This window comes from Euphorbia lathyris, chromosome 1 (assembly GCF_963576675.1).
Source record: "Euphorbia lathyris chromosome 1, ddEupLath1.1, whole genome shotgun sequence".
Lineage (NCBI taxonomy): Eukaryota > Viridiplantae > Streptophyta > Magnoliopsida > Malpighiales > Euphorbiaceae > Euphorbia > Euphorbia lathyris.
The window spans coordinates 112,500,254-112,522,324 of record NC_088910.1 but is presented as its reverse complement, the minus strand read 5'-3'; the positions used below and the strand labels follow the sequence as shown (position 1 = coordinate 112,522,324).

Here is a 22,071-nt window from a genome sequence, read left to right as displayed (position 1 = left end):
ATATAAGTCTTACGATGTTTTGAATCTTCACTTTAGAATTTTAATCCGTTTAGATCTAATGGTGAATGACCAAATTTACGTGGTCATTAGAATCTGTTAATAATGGAAGACTTAATTTTAATAAAAATAAGATTTATTGAAAGATGATTTTACAAGAATATATAACTCTTCACAACTCTCATCAAGAACTCACTCACATCACTTATATAGCTTTAACTCAATTTTTCCACACACAAAACTCACAACCTCACTACCTATTTATACTAAGATGGAACCAATTTAAACCACAAACTTGTACAAATCTCATCCACAAACTTGTACAAATCATATTAGAACCACATTTTAAAGATTTTTTTATGACTAATCTTAGATATTTCAAATAGATTAATCTAGAACTTAGATTAGTCTAATTTGCTAGATACTTCCACGTAAAAAATCAATGTTGATATTTCAATACTCCCCCTCAACATTGATTTTTAATACGTCGCACTTGCTAGTCATCCCAAGTTGCTTTCTGAAGTCTTCGAATTTTGGACCGTTTAGTCCTTTCGTAAAGATGTCAGCAACCTGATCGTCAGTCTTCACATATTGCATCTTGATATCTCCACGTAGGACTTTCTCTCGTACAAAATGATAATGCACCTCCACATGTTTAGTTCTTGCGTGGAACATTGGATTTTCAGTCAAGTGTATCGCTGACTGATTATCACAATATAACTGTACCGAGTAATCGACTGACTGATGAAGATCTTTCATAAGCTGTATTAGCCAAGTACATTCTTGAGCTGCTGTTGCTGCTGCCGAAACCTCTGGTAAAATGCCCGCCCGTAACCCAATAAAGTACATTCCATAGTCCGTTTTAGGTTACCCATTCAGTGTACTCTGCTTCGGTACTTGATAATGAAACTGTAGGCTGTCTCTTGCAGCACCAAGATATAGGTCCCGATCCAAGACTAAACACATAACTTGTTGTCGAACGTCTTGTGTCATGATCTCCAGCGTAATCAGCATCACAATATCCGCGCACCTCACTCTTTCCTCCTTTCTTGTATAAAATACCATAGTCCATCGTACCTCGAACATATCGAAGAATTCTTCGAATAGCTTCTAAATGAGGCTTCTTCGGATTCTGCATAAATCGACTTACCATACTTACTGCATATGATATATCTGGCCTCGTTATAGTGAGATAGATCAGGCTTCCAACTAGCTGTCTGTACATCGTAGCATCTTCTAAGTCATTTCCTTCAGCGGAACATAACTTTACGTGTACTTCTACTGGAGTTGTAATAGGCTTGCATTCGAGCATCCCAAACTTCTCCAAAAGATCTTTAGCATACTTATGTTGACACAAGAAAATCCCTTCCTTCGTGCGCTCAACTTCAAGACCAAGGAAATGATTTAACTCTCCCAGTGATTTCATTTGAAATCGCACTGATAAGTTGGCTCTGACTTGATTGATCTCAGCAACATCATCACCTGTAATGATTAGATCATCAACATAAACTAATACTATAGCCAACTTCTCACCTTGGACCTTCACGAACAAACTGGAATCAGCTGGTGCCATCATGTAGCCACTTTGAATCAGAAACTCTGCTATTTTCCCATACCATGCTCTTGGTGCTTGCTTCAATCCGTACAATGCTTTCTTCAGCTTGCATACATAGTTTGGTTGAGCCTTGCTCTCGAACCCTTGAGGCTGGTCCATGTATATCTCTCGATCCAATTCGCCATGTAAGAAAGCATTCTTCACATCCATCTGCCAGAGCTTCCAATCTTTACTAGCTGCAAGTGCTAGTAGAACTCGTACTGTAGTGATCTTTGCAACTGGACTAAATGTCTCGTCATAGTCCAGACCATACTTCTGTGAGAATCCTCGAGCCACCAATCGAGCTTTATATCTCTCAATTGAACCGTCAGGGCGCTGCTTTACTTTATAAACCCATTTGCAGGAAATAGGCTTCACATCTTTGGGTTTGGGAACTAAATCCCAAGTCTCGTTATGCTTCAAGGCATCTATTTCTTCTTGCATAGCCTTTCTCCACTCCTTAATTGAGGATGCTTCTTCGTACGTCTCAGGCTCCTTAATTGATTCTTCAATCACTGCTGCATTAGCATACTTAGGATTTGGTCTCCTTTTTCTTGTTAACCTTCGCACCGGTGATTGTTGTTCTTCTGTTGTTTTATCATCAACGATCTCCTCGAGCTGACTTGGTCGTTCTTCTTCAGGTGTTTGATGATGTACTCCTGTACGCCATGGAGATTGAGTCTTCTCAGGTGACTTGGTCCCAAGGTTTTCTTCTACCGGTTCCACTTCTGGAATGATTTCTTTAGCCGCCTCGTCCCTTTCAAGTCTTTCCTGTAATTTCCCCTCGATTTCTTTTGAATCGGGTAGTACAACTTCATGGGGGGACCACCAGGATGAAGCTTCGTCAAACACCACATTTCTTGACGTATAACACCTTCCTGTTGTTGGGTCACAACACTTCCACCCCTTTCTTTGATTATCATAACCCACGAAGATGCATCTTATAGCTTTCTTATCAAATTTGCTGCGTAAATGATCAGGAACGAAAACATAACATATACAACCAAATACTCGAAAGTGACTTACAGTGGGTTTGATCTTCCATATCTTCTCAAAGGGTGAAATGAATCCAAGTGGTGCTTGTGGAAGTTTGTTGATAACATCTGCAGCTGTCTTCATACACTCTGCCCAGAACCGAGGTGGAACGTTCTTCGCATGTAACATACTTCTGCATATCTCCGCAAGGTGTCTATTTTTCCTTTCTGCTACCCCATTTTGTTGTGGAGTATTAGGACAAGTCAACTGTCGTCGAATCTTGCAATCTTGTAAGTATCTTGAGAACTCGTACGAAGTATACTCTCCTCCATTGTCAGTGCGAAGACATTGGATCTTCCTATCAAGTTCCTTCTCGACCTTCTCCTTGAACTCTTGGAACTTGCTAAATGCTTCTGATTTGTTTTTCATAAAGTACACCCACACATACCTTGAGAAATCATCAATAAAGGTTATCATAGACTGATGACCACTGACTGATGGCTACTTCACACGACCAAATACATCCGAGTGCACCAACTCGAGCGGCTCCTTTGCTCGATACTGAGAATCTTCATACGGCAACTGGTGTGCTTTCCCGAATTGGCATCCGGCACATACTATGTCATCTCGAACATCAAGTTGTGGAAGTCCATTGAGCATCGACTTCTTCATCATCACCTTCAACTTATGATAGCTCACGTGTCCCAAGCATGCATGCCACAGATCGGATGTCTCGTTCTTTCTGGCTTTGTCTACATAGGCTGTTTGTGCTGACATTACGTAGACAGACTCAAGTTTTCTTCCCTCCATAAGCGGTGTGCTTGTCAGCTTCAAACTTCGATACACCTTCACGTCGTTTGGGCCAAATACCACGTAGTTGCCCGAGGATGTCAACTGGGACACTGATATCAAGTTCTTTGTCACCCCAGGTACATGGAATACATTCTCTAATTGCACTGCCCTAGAGTTGTATCGAGGCACAACCATCGTCTTGCCAACATGTGTGATTGGTAGTTTTGAGTTGTTCGCGGTGACAACAACTCGCTCCCCTTTGTACTCTGTCATGCTTGATAATTTTTCCTTGTCTCCAGTCATATGGTTAGAGCATCCAGAGTCTACTATCCAATCATTATGATAATTGATAAATTTATTACTTACAGCGGTAAGTGCTAGCTCATCATGTGCATCTGCTTTGGAGGGCATGACTGTGTCACATGTCACTGGCTCTGTAATTGCACACGAAGCCTCGAAGTCCCAATCTTCTTCTCTTTCATCTTGAGCATGTGAGGATGTTGCAGCGTTTCCTTCTGCTTTCTTGTATCTGCAGTCTCGAGCATAGTGGCCTCTTTTGCCACAATTATAGCAATGGTCATTCTTGTGCCGATGTGTCTTCTCGTGTGTTTGCTTGTGGTTGTGGTGAGCTCCCCCTTGTTGCCAACTCCCTCCTTGTTGCCTTTTCTACCATCCTTGTTTGAATCTTTCACCATTTCTCGATCTCGTGATTTTTGGATCATTGCTCTTTTTATTGATAAAAAGAGCTTTATCTTCGTCATTGACTGAGACTTTAGACATTTGCTTGTCTAGAGCCTCTTGATTAGCCAAGGTATTTTCTAATTCATTTAAACTTGGCTCTTTAGCCCATCCACGGGTTGCCGTAACAAGCGCGTTAAATTCGGGACGCAACCCATGGACTATTATTCTTCTCATTCTTGTTTCAGTAATTTTATTTTCAGGATCCAATTTTGAAATTTCTTTACATAAAATTTTAACTTTAGTAAAGTATTGACTCACCGTCATGTCGTTTTGCGAGACCGACAGTAACTCGTTCTCGAGTTGTTGGAGCTTGGCATCGTTCGTTCTTGCAAATAATCCGGCAAGAGTGTCCCATGCTTCTTTGGGGTTTTTAGCATCCTTGATGCGTTGTATTAAATCGTCCTCCACTGAAATTGATAAAGCATACATAGCTTTACCACACTTGACCTTCCATTTCTTAAGGTCATTTTGTTCCGTCGGAGGCGCTGTTTCGTTTCCTCCAACAGTCTCCCACAAATCTTGGTCGAGCAAATAAAATTGCATACGAGTACTCCAAGTACTATAATTATTATTATTGAGTTTTTCAAGAGTGCTTACCGAGGTAGACATGTCTGCCATCACGACTTGGTTATCTCCTTTAATTAACCAAGTAACACCGACCAATAATTTTTTTTTTTTTTTACAGTCCCGGACTGCGCGCTAAAAATACCTCGTACCACCACGATCCCGGATCGCGAACTTTTGAAGCACCTGACTCCCGGTCCCTGACCGCTTGCTTGCACTCGACCACGTACCGGTCCCTGACCGCCCGCTCTGATACCACTTGTTAATAATGGAAGACTTAATTTTAATAAAAATAAGATTTATTGAAAGATGATTTTACAAGAATATATAACTCTTCACAACTCTCATCAAGAACTCACTCACATCACTTAACTATATAGCTTTAACTCAATTTTTCCACACACAAAACTCACAACCTCACTACCTATTTATACTAAGATGGAACCAATTTAAACCACAAACTTGTACAAATCTCATCCACAAACTTGTACAAATCATAGCCTTAAACTTGTATAAATTAGAATCACATTTTAAAGATTTTTTTATGACTAATCTTAGATATTTCAAATAGATTAATATAGAACTTAAATTAGTCTAATTTGCTAGATACTTTCACATAAAAAATCAATGTTGATATTTCAATAGAATCCGGAACAAAATAATGATTTTTGTGGTTCGGAATCAAAATAAAAATCACTCTATTTTTTCTCTCTTCTTTCATTGGCTCAAATTTATCCCTTAAATCCTAAGTCTATTTCTCTTTTTTCCTTTGTATTTTCTTTTCGATTTTTTCTTCAAAAAATTCGGACCCCCTCTTTAATTTACGCCAAAATCCTTTTCATCACTCTCTTTTCTCATTTATTTCTCAAACTCTTTTTTTTTTCTTTTTCAGATTCAGCTCATCTATTTCTCACTTCCTGCTCTTTCCTGTTCTTTTCCCTGAAAAAACAATCTGGCCCTCACTTCATATACCTTTTCTTGATTTTGATTTCACCCCACTCCCCCCTAATACGTTTTCTGTCTGCCCCTTTAATAATAATAAATATTAATAGTCAATAATAATAATAATAATAATTGTTTTCAAAAAAAAAATAATAATAATTATTATACTAATACTAATAATAAATTATGAAACCATAATGAAAATGATAGAGATTGAGGCCAGTCTGTTTTTTTGTTCGGTTTTTCCATATTTTCGGATTACTGACACAATGAGCCGTTTCTAGCTTTTCTCATTGGATTCTAGTCCATGATTCCGTACGTTGCAACGTGGAGCCCACCTGCAACTTATTGAGCAAATGCAAATATAATTTCATCACGAGAGTCGGAAAAATTCATGCTCACAGTGGGATGTAACAAGGTGAGAAATTTTAAAAGGTTGAAAGACCAATGCAATTCGAAAGAGGTCTCTATACTCATCTTTTGAAGAAGAGCGTGAAATCATGCTCTATTTTTAGATCGCTAGGAAGTTAAGGAGGTGTCCAAAAAAATAGCATACCTTATGATTGATCGGCGAGAGTCTAACACGAAGCCCAATTCGAGTTAGAGAAAGCCTATTATGGGTAAATTATATATGTAATGTACAACTTTTATCCAAAATCACAATTTGGTGTATAATCAAAATTTTGTCACACTAAATTGTACAAACTTTAGGTGACCTTCACTAAAGTGTACAGCCGGTTGTTGTGACCGATCAACTGTACCATATCAACATTTTAAATAGAATTAATAAAAGTGGAACACATTCTTTATTATAACCTCGTTCCTTATAAACAAAATGCAAAAGTTATAGAAATTCAAAAGGGATGGGTAACGGCTTCATCTGCTCGTCACCTTCCTAAAGTCAAAACGGATGGGTAACGGCTTCATCTGACCACCGTACCTCGCCTTCAAACGGAGAAGGAAGAGTAGAGAGAGTGTACGGCGTACGCAACCTAAGTAGAACCGGAAATGGAGAAAACTACAAGGTACGATCTATCCTTCAATCAAACATCATTTAATTGCTTATTATATTCCTTAAGTACTAATTTACGAGATTCAATTGCACATTAGATTCGTATTTCTTTGAAAAACTAAAATCAAAATTACAGTTAAGGAATTTCAAATCATCTGAATGGAATTCGTATCAGAATTTCAATTAAGATTTAGCTCAACATGATCGCATCCTAGTGCTTGACTGCCTTATATTTTTCATTTTTGCTTCGGTCAGGGTGTGGAGCCTGTGAATTCCTTAGCTGTTGAATCCGTTGATGCACCCATCGTGAATCGTTGATTTTCTCAATCGTAATGACGCGATTTGTATACATCAATGATGATCAATCGCCAGCAGACGAACTTTACTGTGACAATCGCATATCAAACAGAAAGTACACCTTATGGAACTTTCTGCCGAAAAATTTGTTGGAGCAGTTCAGGTGTTTTCTCTCTCTTTTATATAAAATTAGCTATTCCTTTTCAGTTGTAAATTACATTGCATTTTGTTTATGTCCTTGAATTTCTACCATGAGAGAATAAGTCTGAATTTGGAATATAAATGGTAGAGAGAGAGAGGAGTGAGAGAGAAATGGTAAGAGAGGAGTGAGAGAGAAGATGTAGAGAGAGAAATGGGAGAGAGAGTTTGAAGGAAGAAGATGAGGGTATTTTACTAATTTTATAAGGAATGAGGCTATCTTAGTTAAGTAGGTGGATTTGGGTGAAGGTATAAAATTAGGGATTGCTGGTATAGAAACAGCTTTATGGCAAGGAAATGCTGATAACTCGATAGTTCTAAAATATACTTGTGTTGTGATATGTGAATGGTTTTAGAGTTTCTAGCAAACTCAAAACCAAGGAAGTAATCAAGGGGACCTAGGTCCTTTATGCTAAAAAGATGATGACAATGTTTTTTAATTGCATTAATTTGGGTGATGATAGGGCCTGCGACTATGCCTTCGTCAACATTCACAGGGAGTGTTGTGAAATAAGAGTTGGCTCCACAATCTTCATCTTTGCCAGAGACCATAAGAGATTTCTTCAATCTGTAGACATGATTAGGTTTAGTTGCTTGGAACTATGATATAATATCCATATATACATCTCCATCCAAATCTCCACTAAGGTATGCATTGTTTATATCCAATTGCTCTGCAAACCATCCTTTGAAGCAGTCGGTAGCAGAGTTCAAATTGTAATGAACTTGGCTACATGGGAAAATGTTGATGTGAAATCAACAACTTCTTGTTGTGTAAAACCCTTTGCCACAATTCGAGTTTTGAATTAAGAATATTGCCATCTGCCTTATTTTTAAGCTTGAACACCCATCTGCAACCAATAGGTTTCTTCCATGCTGGTAACTCAACGATATCTCATGTTTGATTTGTCTCTAAAGCTAACAATTCATCACATCCAATTAGGATCGCTTTTAGCTTGGTTGTAGTTTTTAGGTTCTGAATGACAAGTTATATTGATTTTTTTTTTTAATAAAACATAATTTATTATTATCTTAAATCAGAAGAAAGAACATCAAGTATAAACGATAAGAAAGCCTATATGATAGAAGAAAGAATGGCATATGACAAGTGGGTGGAAATTGGATATTGTGTGTCAAGCACAATGGGTAAGGTAGTACCTTGTGATAAAGTTGCGTGATGGCTTTTTAAATAGGTAGGGTGATGTTTTAGTCTTGTAGATGTTCGAGTTTGTGGCTATGTTCCGTGATTGGTTTCTTCTAGGGGAATCAAAGTGTCAACCTCTAGAACAATATGTTGTGCCACTGGGATTGTGTCTCCATCTTCACCAACATAATATACTGTCATCACCAACATTTATAATTATCTATGGGTGATGGGGGCAGAAGTAATCCAGCTACTAATCACCTACATGTTTTAGGAATGTGTAGATGAGAGTGTAAGTGATTTCCAAACATAGTTTCCGTGTGTTCCGTCGGTCATTCTGGTAAAAGCTTTTGTTCGTCAATTATGTCGATGATAACATTTTTTTCTTGTAGTGATTGACCATTAGATCTCTATGTTTTCTGTTATTTTGTAATCAGTAGATTTAGGCGCGTTTTTCTTCCTTGAGTTTCGCTCATTCAAATTTAGAATCGCATCTGGTTCCTTGATATATTTTGCAAGCCTGGTAACTATAGCATTTGGACATTTTATTTTTGCCTCAAAATGTTCTAATCCTACAAATTCCCTAACTAGAAAAAAAAAACTCATGCTATACTTCAAAATTTTGGGCTGCAATTTTGTTATAGATTAGTTGGTTGTTCTAGACATACACAAAAGGCGGAGGAAGATAGTTTCATTCTCACATGAAGTCTAATAATAATAATTTTTAGCATGTTACAATTTTAATTTGATGCAAAATCAGGTTGAGATAATGGCAAAATCTCATCTTCAACTAATTGTGAGTGCAGATCATAGTTATTAAAGGTGTGCCAATGGCTCATGACGCTCGCCTGGTGCGTCATTTTGCGCCTAGGGGCAATTGCTAAAAGCGCACTAAGGTGCTACTTGGTGAGTTAGGGGCAGTTTTATATTTTTTTTACAGTTACATATATGGAACAAGTCTTCTGAAGGGTCTAAAATGAGAAAAAAAAAACAAATATTAAAAAGGAAGAGAGAGATTATACATTTGATTTTTTTTTTATTAAAAGGCAGGCCGCCCGCAGAGAGGCAGATTAGCGAACATCCCAACTATGTTGGCACCTCCGAGCTAACCCACGACCTCTGAGCCGATATTATTAAAATAGAAAAATAAAAATCATACACATATTAACACTTAGGTAAATCGGTACACAGTCCGACCTAGTAAATTACAGAAAAAATAGGAACGGCAAAAGACCGGGATAGAGTCCCACCATTAAAGAGAAGAAGCAGACCTACCATAATTTACTAAAACGTCAATCACTTGGTTCCTCTCTTGATAGATGTGTGAAACTGCAAAAGTCATGTCCTCTAATTGTTTTAAACATTTTATCCAATCTTGTCTTTGTAAGTAGGCCTTGTCTTGCTATAGCGTGCGCCATGCACCAACGCTCTAGGACCCCTAGTGCCTTGGTGAGTCATGCGCCTTTAATAACTATGATGCAGATAGATTGATGACGATGATGATGATAATTCAGTGGGCTTAGTTGAAGGAAACAGGCGAGGTTGTGGTGGAATATGTAAGGACTCAATATTACCTTCCAACATTTCAATTACTTTTGTCATTGATGGTCTATTTGCTGGATTTGTTTGAATGCACCAAAGTCCTACTATTATCATCCTTCTTTTCACTTCATCTCCTATATTCTCATCAATCTCTTCTCTTTCAAGATACTTATAAACGAAATCAGGAAAATAAGCGTCGCTATTGGTCTGCGTTCCGTCGCTAACAACAACAGTTTCTCCAGCAAACATTTCAAGAATCATCATGCCATAACTATACACATCAGACTTGTAAGAAATACCTCCAAACCCTCTCATGAATACTTCAGGAGCTATATAACCAGCAGTTCCTCTTGCACCCAACATTGACACTATACTTTCTTTTCCCTTGCACAGCTTTGCCAGCCCAAAATCTGAGATCTTAGGGCACAAGTCTTTATCTAAGAGTATGTTGTGAGGTTTAATGTTGAAATGCACAATCCTCGTGTTACAACCTCGATGCAAGTATTCTAAACCTCTTGCAATTCCAATTGCAATTTCAAACTGTGTTTTCTGATCTAAATGATGCATTTTTTCATCTTGATGGCAGATAAACTTGTCTAGAGATCCATTTGGCATATATTCATATACCAAAGCTCTTTTAGTCCTTTGATAGCAGAACCCCAAAAGAGTAACTACATTTACATGTGAAGTTCTGCTGATGCTTGCAACTTCATTAATGAAATCTTCTCCATCATCTGTAGATTTGAGTAGAAGTTTCACTGCAACAGGTCGGCCATCGGACAGATTACCACGGTAAACACCTCCGAATCCTCCTTGGCCTAGCTTATGTTTGAATGAATTGGTCATTTTCTTTACATCTGAATATGAATAACGTTGTGGCATGAGAGAATGATAATTCATAATAAAATCCTCTACAACTTTATTTTTCTCTTTGCTTCTCCAGATTCCTCGTTTTCTCGTGAAACAATAATAGCATCCCAATGAAGCAATGAGCGTGGCAAATGCAATGCTCACTCCTATTGAGATATTTGTGCGAAGACGTTTGTTCCCTGCACCGGTTAATTGAATCATGAATACGGTTTAGGTTTGTATACGTTGATTATAACGGTTTATATTTTTTAGGCTTAATGCATATTTACACTCTTAAACTTGGCACGTTTTATTGGCAACCTAAATTTTTAAAATAAGTTATCACACACTTATAGTTGGGTTTAAAAACCTTGATTTTAAAAACTTATATAATTAGCTCATTCGGACCTTCTGCATACAAAATCGTTGATCTGTCATCTTTGACAGACAATGTGACATACAGAACGAACTCACACGCTTTTCTTTTTTCTATAACACGCACATGCCACCTCATTTGTCAAAGATGACAGACCAACGATTTTGTATGTAGGAGGTCCAAATGAGCCAACTATAGGCATGTGATAGGTTTTTAAAGTCAAACTATAAATGTGTCATAGATTTTTAAAATCAACTATAGGTGTATGATAGGTTATTTTAAAAATTCAGGGTGTCAGGAGCAAAACTTATCAAATTTAAATATTTTTTATTTTTAAAAACCGATGGTTTCGATTAATTAAACGGTTTATATTATTATATATATATATATATATATATATATATATTTATTTTACTTATTAATTAATATAAATTATAATGGTTAGGGGTAAGCTAAACAACTTAAAAATGGTTAGGAGTAAATTATTAATGGTCTTAAATTCTTAGGTCGTGGAACTCTTTATCAAAAACTAAAAAAAATAAAACACAAAGAATATAAAAAACTAAAGTAAACTAAAACCAAAAACCAAAAGAAAAAGTAAAATAAATAAATATAAAAGAAAAAAACTCTAGAACAAATTTTTTGTTGTTATACGTATAATTATATTTGGATATCAATTCTAAATTGTTTGTTGTTCGGTTTTAAACCGAATTGAACCAAACCAAACAGAAAACCGAACTGTATGAAAACTAAGAACCGAACCAAACCGAAATACAATTTGGTTTGGTTTAGTTTATTCAGTTCGGTTTTATCGGTTTTTGGGTTTTCGGTTCGGTTCTGTTCACCCCTAATTACTCCGACGAATCCAGATCTCTTACGCGTAAGAGGAATGTCTGACAGAAATCCACTGAATCTTACTAGAGAGATCAGAATGAGAATCAAATCAAAGCTTCGGGTCTAATATCTAAAGTTCAACGGCAACACAAACCGGATTAAAGGGTCAGAGATGGTGAAGCTCTTATTATCAAGGAGGAAACATAGAACCTTATTTGTAAGGAGCTCCAGAACGCCATGACGGATGCTGGCATCAACTCAAGGAACACAAAATAATGGACACTAGCCCACACTCTATGCAAATATTTTGACCATGTCCATGCATGGGGTTCAAATATCCCTTATTGAAACAGTATAATGGACTAATACTTCCTATTTTAATGTGAAAAGTTTCACAGAGCTTTGAGACTATGACAACCATAATGCTCCCGCGAGCATACTCTTTCCTACCACATTTAAACAAGCAACGCTATATTGGTACATGCAACTCTTGCCTAGATCCATCTAGCCTTTCAACCAAATGGAAAAACCAATTTGGGGAACACTTCAGTACATCCATGCCATAAAGAAAAACAATGCAAGAATTGAAATATTTGGTTGAAGAACCCTATGAAGATATTTAGGGATGGGTTGAAAGGTTCCAGAAGATGTTATGGCCTCAACCTATAAAAGCAAAGACTTATCGAAAGAACTTATAACTCGATGGCCCAAAATGTTCCCGAACCTCATGCGACGAGTTAAAGACTTCCTAAAGTGGGATGGGCATCGTCTGAATTCTTTGCTGAAAGATAGGTTGGATCTGGTCAACACCTCAAAAAGATCAAAGGAATACCTAGACAGAGACCGAAGAAGACCATGAAAGCAAGTGCAATATGACTTTATACCACTAAACTCTTCCCACAAAGAAATATTATACTGGGTTAAAAAGAACAAACAATATATTTAATACCCACCGAAGCTTAAAACCTCTGGTAGTTGCATTGACAAGATGTACTCTGAGTTTCACAATAGTGAAGGCCACGTCACAAAAAGGCTCTCGACAGGTTGTTATGGAATTAAATAAACTGGCAAACTAATGCAAGTTGGATAAGTTCTTGAAAACCCCAAAGAAAGCACACAAGCAGCGAGATAGACGCCCGACTGAACACACACTTAGTGGGATCATAAATTTCATTGTCGGATGGTCATAAGACGATGGACCAGTAAAATGAAAAATGGATTTTCGAGGGCAAGGAACGAATGTATGAATCCATCTTTGAATTCTCATTTGGAGGCCTGAAAAACATTCCATGATAGTCCTACGAAGATGTTGTAATTATTGAAATTTTGATTGAGGACTTCAAAATCTTTAAGGAAAGCTCAGTGAACATCATCCCTAAGAAAGCCTTTGAGGCCCTTCAACTTAGGGCCGGCTCTAGGGGCATCCTGCATAGGCGGCCCCCTAGGGCCTCCAATCGGATTTTTTTTAAAATTTGATAATTATTAAGATTGCTATGGTTAAAAATTATGTAGGCTTGGATTTATAATAAAATGTAGTGCTAAGCTGAATGGTAAAGACATAGTGGAGTTGTTTGAGAAGGTGAGAGTTCAATATATTTATAATATATAAGAAGAATATGTTTTTTATTATTATATAAAGTTCGTTTCTCTTCATTTTATATATTTTTTTATTTTTATTTTAATTATTATTATATATTTTTAATAATTATTTTTTTATGATCTTAATTTTTTCCTTAAACCAAAATATTAATATATATTCAATCTAAAATGATCAATATATATTGATTTACTTGTTACAATATATTTTAGGACATAATTTTCACTAATTTACTTATACTATTGAGTTAATTACATAATAACATGTATCGATCAAATTTTTTATGATGAGTATTTTTACAAAATCAAAATAAAAATTATAATCTAGTAGAACAACAATTTATAAAAAGACCTGAATATTTATGGATCACCGCAAATAATTTATTATCCTTAAAAATAATATACGTATTTTTTGTGGGCTTCTATGGGTTGGGCTCAGTATTTGAGTTTTATGATGTGATTTAATAAAAAAAATGATTTTTCTATAATATAACATATTGAGTTAATTACATAACAACTTGTACCGATCAAATTTTTTATTCTGAGTATTTTTACAAATTCAAAATGAAAATTATAATCTAATAGAACAATAATTCATAAGAACACCTAAATGTTTCTGGACCGGCTCTTAGCATAGGCTATGAGTGCGACCACCTAGGGCCTGAGCCAAAAAGGACCCAAATTATTTTTTACTGTATATATAGTATTTTTTTTAAACGTAGTTATAATACTTATTTATTCCTAGAAAATGACCAAATAATATAATATTTTAGGTCTAAAATACGCCCAAATTTCTATTTTAAACTATTAAGTATAACATTTTTTTATTAAAAGTTTTTTTATCTATTTTTTCGCCTAATGCCTATAAAAATGTCAGGACCGGCCCTGCCTAGGGTGATGTGATATCAAAAGCACAAAAGCATGGAACAAATGAGCTTGGAGTTAAGGAGCCCAGTAGAAGCATGATGGATCCATTGGAGCTGTCAATTGGACCTATGACGAAGAATCGTGCAAAGAAAGACCAACAAATGCTTAATGGACTCATCTTGAGCTTCTTTAAGCAAGGAATGAATTCTAGCGAGTCATTAAAGATGGTGTGTTTTTGTGTTGTATCCAAGCCCAAGCCCATAATAGTGATATGTAAAAAGGTTGATCATGTTTTAAGAGAAGCTTTGGACTTGCATGTGTTTGGCATGTGCAAAACCCATTGGGACTCATTAAAATTAATGCTATAACCTTATAGGTTTGATTGGGCTTATTTCTAGCTAATTAAAAGGCCCAAATAATGTTAATTAGTGGGCTGAAATTGGGCTCTAAAAGACAAAAACGAATTTAATGTTTTTCCTTGTCTAATTAGGACTTCTTTTACCTTAGTGCACTAGGATTCAACTTCCTTTTTAGTTTAGGTTTAGGTTTATTTTGTAGCATATATAAAGGTTTGTATTCTTCATTATTTTCATCAATCAGACATCAATATTTTTATGAACAAAAGTTCTTCTTTTCCTTTGGGAATTATTTTCAATCCGGGATTGAATTCTTTATTGTGAGCTTGAGAGACCGGGTCATCATTCTTGCAATATTATCTTGATCGTGAACAAGTATTTTGGTAAGGTACTTGTCAATCGCCAAACACTCAGGTTCCAATTTAATTATTCGAATGTGTAAGGTTAAATCTCCTTTCATTGTCTTTAATTCTTTGGGATTGGTTTGTTATCACCAGTTTATGCTTGTTATTTGATGATGTTAATTCCTTAAGATAGATCAGGAAAACTTGTTGATTTGGTTATTATTTCTCTTTCATAACCAATATCACATCAATTGGTATCAGAGTTTGGCTCTTAAAGAATTTGTTGTTTTTGTTTAATTTGTCAAATTAAAAAAAAAAAAAACCTCAATCTAGTGTCTTTAATTCTTGATCGAGTTCCTCATACCTTTGTATCTAGTTATTTAGGTTCTTAGTTGTAAGCGAATTGATTTTTGGATTCTATTTTTACTAGCCAACCCTATTCATGTGTGTGTGAATTTCTTCAAGTTTTTGCATGCTATATCATTAGTGCAAATTTAATTTGTTAATTAGTTTCAGTCTAGTTTAAAAAAAAAAAGAAAAAAAAAGGAAAAAAAAGAAGAAAAAAAGAAGAAAAAAAAGAGAAAAAAAAGGGAAAAAAAAGAGAAAAAAAAATCGGCTCATTGTTTGTACTAAAGTTACAAGTTTTCTAGAATTTGCATGCTAAACACACATTCTTAAAATTTCTTTCAAACCTTTGTCTCTTCTTCGAAAATCGTCTTTTATTCTATTCTTAGTGTGCTAAACTTTGGTTATCGTTACAATATTGGTCTTCTTTGCTTCTAGTTTCTGCCCTACTTTATTTTGTCATTCTGTTGCTTCATTGGCATTTATATTACCCGAGATAATCCTTGTGATCTATCAAGATAATATAAAAGAGTGATTGAACCGATTGTGAGGTACTTCTTTTACTTTCTTTTTCTTCTTTTCCTGCTTTAGACTAGATTTCATTTCTCTTTCATTCTTTATATATTTTGTTATGTCTAACGGACCTAAAGAGGACAACGTTAACAACGTTGATTCTAAAGAATGGCAACAAGCTATTGTAGGTGAGATGAGGAGGTTAGGGGTTATTGTGGCCGATTTGGTTTCAAACCAAAAGAAATCAAGCCAAAAGAAAGGAGGGCGGGGGAGATTGAATTTTGATGATGAACTATCCGAGTCTGAAGAGGAGGAGCAGTTTGGATACCGAAAAAGGGGTAACGATCGAAAAGATAATAATCTTAATGCTATCAAACTTAAAATGCCTACTTTTCGAGGAGCTAGTGACCCAGAGGCGTATCTTGATTGGGTACGAAAGGTTGAAACAATCTTTGACATACATGAGTATTCCGAGGAGAAGAAGGTGAAACTTGTAGTATCCGAACTAACTGAATATGCGGCTGTTTGGTGGGACCAATTAAAGCGCACAAGAAAAAGAGATGGTGATGAACCCATAAGAACATGGGGTGAATTGAAGAAGGTCATGAAAAAGAGATTTGTGTCGGCTCACTATTATAAGGAGTTGTTGAAAGAACTCCAATCCATGTCTCAAGGTAACCAATCTGTTGAAGATTATCACAAACAATTAGAGATGGCACTAATCCGAGCTGATATACAAGAAGATGAGGAAGCTACCATGGTTAGATTTCTCATGGGAATGAAGAGGGAGATTCGCAACCCTCTTGAGCTACAAACTTATTTCCACATGGACGAGATGCTCCATAAAGCGATAAAAATTGAGAGACAACTTCAAGAGGTTGAGAAAGGGAGATCAAAGTTCTAAGGCACTACTTCCACTCCATGGAAGTCAGATCCAAGAGGTAATTTCAAAACTAAATCTGAATTTAGCTCTAAAAGTGACCAAAAGCCTCAGGTTGATTCAAAAGCATTTGGGAAGTTGCAAATTGGTGGAACTACTCCAAAATACAAAACTATTGAAAAACCCACAAGAACTCGTGAAATTGTGTGTTTTAAGTGCCAAGGAAGAGGGCACTATGCAAGAGAGTGTTCGAATCAAAAGGCGATGGTTATGAAGCATGGTGAGTTAATATCCGAAAGTGAGTCCGAACATGAATCAGATGATATGCCCACCTTAGAAGATTGTAGTGATATAGAAGAGGTGGATAGTAAAGGAGGACATGGAGTTAACTTAGTCACTCGTAGAACATTGAAGATGGGAGTGAGTGGTGACATTGAGCAACGAGAGCACATCTTTCATGCTCATTGCAACGTACTTGGAAAAACATGCTTACTAATTATTGATGGAGGAAGTTGTTGCAACGTGGTAAGCAATCTGTTAGCAAGCCGATTAGGAATATCAACAATTCCACATCCCAATCCTTATCGGTTACAATGGTTGAATGATAGTAACGAACTCAAAGTTACTAAACAGGTGCTTCTGAACTTTTCTATTGGTTCTTTTTCTGATGAGGTATTATGTGATGTAGTACCTATGCAAGCATGTCATGTGTTATTGGGGAGGCCTTGGCAATTCGATCGATCAGCACTACATCATGGTCGAACAAATAAATTTACTATTGCTAAGGATGGGAAGAAGTATATTTTGCCACCTTTATCACCTGCTGAAGTGTTTGAAGATCAGCTCTACATGCAAAGAATGTTACAAGAACAATCTATGAGAAGGGAAAAGGTTAAGGCGAGAGAAAATAAGAGTGATAAAACCAGTGAGGGTGTGAAGAGAAAAGAGGTGAGTGAAAAGGCATTAGTGAGGTCGAGAAATGAGGGTGAGAGGAGAGAAAAAGAGAGGAGCATTAACAAAAGCCAAAATCTATCTTTATATGCTAAATTGAGGGATGTAAAGCAAGCTGATTTTGAAAACAAAAATTTATTATTATTTTATTGTAAGAGTTTTTGTTTATCTTCTGTAAGTCAGTCTAACCTTCCTTCTAGTATTTCCCCTCTTTTGCAGGAATTCAAGGATTTATTCCCCGAAGAGATGCCTAATAAGTTACCCCAGATTCGAGGAATTGAGCATCAAATTGACTTTGTTCCCGGAGCACAAATTCCAAATCGACCAGCCTATAGAAGTAACCCTGAGGAGACAAAAGAACTACAAAGGCAAGTCGAGGAACTAATGGCAAAAGGGTTGATTCGTGAATCTATGAGTCCGTGTGCTGTACCAGTCATCCTAGTACCAAAGAAAGATGGAACTTGGCGGATGTGCATCAATTGTAGAGCCGTCAATAAAATCACGGTAAAGTATCGTCATCCTATCCCTAGGTTAGATGATATGTTGGATGAACTAAATGGGGCTGTTATTTTCACTAAAATAGATCTTAAGAGTGGGTACCATCAGATTCGCATGTCATTAGGAGATGAATGGAAAACGGCTTTTAAGACTAAGCATGGTTTATATGAGTGGTTAGTTATGCCTTTCGGTTTAACAAATGCACCTAGTACTTTCATGAGATTAATGAATCATGTTTTGAGAGAGTTTATAGGTAAATTTGTTGTTGTTTATTTCGATGACATTCTTATCTATTCTAAATCTGAGGCAGAACACATAGAACATGTTAAGGCTGTATTAGATGTTTTGAGAGAACATGAATTATATGCTAACCTTTCTAAGTGCTCATTTTGCATGGAGAAAGTTGTGTTTTTGGGTTTTATTGTTTCAGCACAAGGAGTTTCTGTTGATATTGAAAAGGTGAAAGCCATTCAAGAGTGGCCAACGCCAAATTCAGTTACCGAGGTGAGGAGCTTTCATGGCTTGGCGAGTTTCTATAGGAGGTTTGTGAAGAACTTCAGTACCATTGCCGCACCACTAACCGAGGTAATAAAAAAGAATGTTGGCTTTAAGTGGGGCAAAGCACAAGAGGATGCTTTTGAGATGCTTAAGGCAAGACTAACTTCTGCCCCCGTTTTAGCACTTCCAAACTTTGATAAATCGTTTGAAATTGAGTGTGATGCGTCGGGAGTAGGGATTGGTGCTGTTTTAATGCAAGAGGGTCGACCTATAGCCTTCTTTAGTGAAAAACTTAGTGGTGCAACCTTAAACTATCCCACTTATGATAAAGAACTCTATGCATTAGTTAGGGCTTTGCAAATGTGGCAACATTATTTATGGCCTAAAGAGTTTGTGATCCACACCGATCATGAATCCTTGAAACATCTTAAGGGTCAACAAAAATTGAACCGAAGACATGCCAAGTGGGTGGAATTTATAGAGACGTTTCCTTATGTGATTAAGTATAAGCAAGTGAAGGAAAACGTAGTTGCTAATGCATTAAGTAGGAGAGTTAGCTTATTGAATGTGATGCATGCTAAGTGTTTAGGATTTGAGTATATCAAAGAATTATATGTTGATGATCTAGACTTTGCATCTATTTATAAAGCTTGTGAACTTACTGCTTTTGGAAAATTTTATAGACATGATGGCTACTTATTTAGAGATAATCGATTATGCATGCCTAAATGTTCACATAGAGAATTTCTTGTGAGGGAAGCCCACGGTGGAGGCTTGATGGGGCATTTTGGGGTTGCTAAGACTTTGGACATGATTTCTGAACATTTCTTTTGGCCTCATATGAAACATGATGTGGAAAGAATATGTGCTAGTTGTATTAATTGTAAGAAAGCTAAGTCTAGAGTTATGCCTCATGGTTTGTACACTCCATTACCTGTGCCGAATGAACCTTGGACTGTTATATCCATGGATTTTGTGATGGCTTTACCTAGGTCTAAGAGAGGTAATGATTCCATATTTGTGGTTGTAGATCGCTTTTCTAAGATGGCACATTTCATACCATGCCATAAAACTGATGATGCTATTAATATTGCTAACTTGTTCTTTAGAGATGTTATTCGTCTGCATGGGATGCCAAAGAGTATAGTTAGTGATAGAGATCCTAAGTTTTTAAGCTATTTTTGGAAGACTTTGTGGAATAAATTGGGGACTAAACTGTTGTTTTCTACTTCTTGTCACCCTCAAACTGATGGTCAAACCGAAGTAGTAAATAGAACTTTAGGACAACTTCTTAGGGCAGTCATTCAAAAGAATCTTAAGTCATGGGAAGAATGCCTACCATTTATTGAGTTCACTTATAATAGGGCTATACATTCATCTACTAACTTCTCACCATTTGAAATTGTTTATGGTTTTAATCCTTTGACACCATTAGACTTGATCCCTTTGCCTGTTGATGAAAGGAAAAGTTTAGATGGAAAGAAAAAGGCAGAAATGGTGCTTAAGTTACATGAACAAGTGAAACCACAACTGGAGAAGAAGAATGAGCATTATGCAAAGCAAGCTAACAAGGGTCGACAATGTGTTCTATTTGAACCCGGTGATTGGGTGTGGTTGCATATGCGCAAGGAAAGGTTCCCCACTCAGAGAAAATCAAAGCTAGGTGTGCCAGGTGAGTATAGTGTGCATGCAACTTTTAATGTGGCTGATTTATCTTTGTTTGATGTAGGAGATGAAGATTTGAGGACAAATCCTTTTCAACAGAGAGGGAATGATGTGATATCAAAAGCACAAAAGCATGGAACAAATGAGCTTGGAGTTAAGGAGCCCAGTAGAAGCATGAGGGATCCATTGGAGCTGTCAATTGGACCTATGACGAAGAATCGTGCAAAGAAAGACCAACAAATGCTTAATGGACTCATCTTGAGCTTCTTTAAGCAAGGAATGAATTCTAGCGAAGTCATTAAAGATGGTGTGTTTTTATGTTGTATCCAAGCCCAAGCCCATAATAGTGATATGTAAAAAGGTTGATCATGTTTTAAGAGAAGCTTTGGACTTGCATGTGTTTGGCATGTGCAAAACCCATTGGGACTCATTAAAATTAATGCTATAACCTTATAGGTTTGATTGGGCTTATTTCTAGCTAATTAAAAGGCCCAAATAATGTTAATTAGTGGGCTGAAATTGGGCTCTAAAGGACAAAAACGAATTTAATGTTTTTCCTTGTCTAATTAGGATTTCTTTTACCTTGGTGCACTAGGATTCAACTTCCTTTTTAGTTTAGGTTTAGGTTTATTTTGTAGCCTATATAAAGGCTTGTATTCTTCATTATTTTCATCAATCAGACATCAATATTTTTATGAACAAAAGTTCTTCTTTTCCTTTGGGAATTATTTTCAATCCGGGATTGAATTCTTTATTGTGAGCTTGAGAGACCGGGTCATCATTCTTGCAATATTATCTTGATCGTGAACAAGTATTTTGGTAAGGTACTTGTGAATCGCCAAACACTCAGGTTCCAATTTAATTATTCGAAGGTGTAAGGTTAAATCTCCTTTCATTGTCTTTAATTCTTTGGGATTGGTTTGTTATCACCAGTTTATGCTTGTTATTTGATGGTGTTAATTCCTTAAGATAGATCAGGAAAACTTATTGATTTGGTTATTATTTCTCTTTCATAACCAATATCACATCATAGGGCCTCTAAAATACTGGAGTTGGCCCTGCTTCAACTAGATCCCGAAGGACTGATGTTGAAATTGTCTCCGCTAATGGGAATTAACAAACACATGATACCATTTTTTAGAAAAAATGAGAATGAAGGTTACAATTGGGGATGGCCGAATGAAGTGGCATACTAAAATAGTGTTCCCCATAGTTCATACAGTCTTGTCATACAACAAATATTGTTGGAAGACTGTTACTATTCAAATCCACCGGAGCTCTAGCCATCTATCATTTGTCCCAACAAATACCTACGACAAATGGCATGGCTATTGTGCATGATAACCAAGTGATTGTAGAGGAGACATATATGGCCTCCCTCAATATGATGCCCCAATCAACAAATCATATCGAGAAAGCAAGAAAAAGAGGTGAACCAATAGGTGATCTTAAAATAGTGTGGCCTGTAGAGGGAAAATCTATTAGGTGAAGTGCCGAAAGAAGCAAATGAGAGGAAAATGTGCATAAGCTAGTGAAAAAATCATGATCTTCATCTGGTGTCCGACATATAGTAGGCATTTCTCCCAAACTCATGATGCATTCACTAACATTGGATCCCAAGGCCATCTGTGTGAAGTATAAAAAGAGGAACCATGGAGTATAATGTCAAAAAGTGATTAAGGATGAAGTGAAAAAGCTAAT

The 22,071-nt window shown here is 36.5% G+C and overlaps 1 protein-coding gene and 2 long non-coding RNA genes across 3 annotated transcripts; 2 read left to right on the top strand and 1 right to left on the bottom strand.

Annotated features, from left to right (window-relative positions):
* Window positions 1-6,436: 6,436 nt before the first annotated feature.
* On the top strand, window positions 6,437-14,919 carry LOC136210654 (uncharacterized). The gene is made up of 3 exons (XR_010678137.1): window positions 6,437-6,630; window positions 6,873-7,077; window positions 14,331-14,919. It is a non-coding gene; the product is annotated as an uncharacterized lncRNA (long non-coding RNA).
* LOC136211149 (PR5-like receptor kinase) lies at window positions 9,721-10,884 on the bottom strand. The gene has a single exon (XM_066002698.1). The coding sequence runs from the start codon at window positions 10,867-10,869 to the stop codon at window positions 9,721-9,723; it is 1,149 nt and encodes a 382-aa protein (XP_065858770.1). The 5' UTR covers window positions 10,870-10,884.
* A 2,841-nt stretch (window positions 14,920-17,760) lies between the features above and the next one.
* LOC136210655 (uncharacterized) lies at window positions 17,761-20,951 on the top strand. The gene is made up of 2 exons (XR_010678138.1): window positions 17,761-18,213; window positions 20,435-20,951. It is a non-coding gene; the product is annotated as an uncharacterized lncRNA (long non-coding RNA).
* The last annotated feature ends 1,120 nt before the right edge of the window (window positions 20,952-22,071 follow it).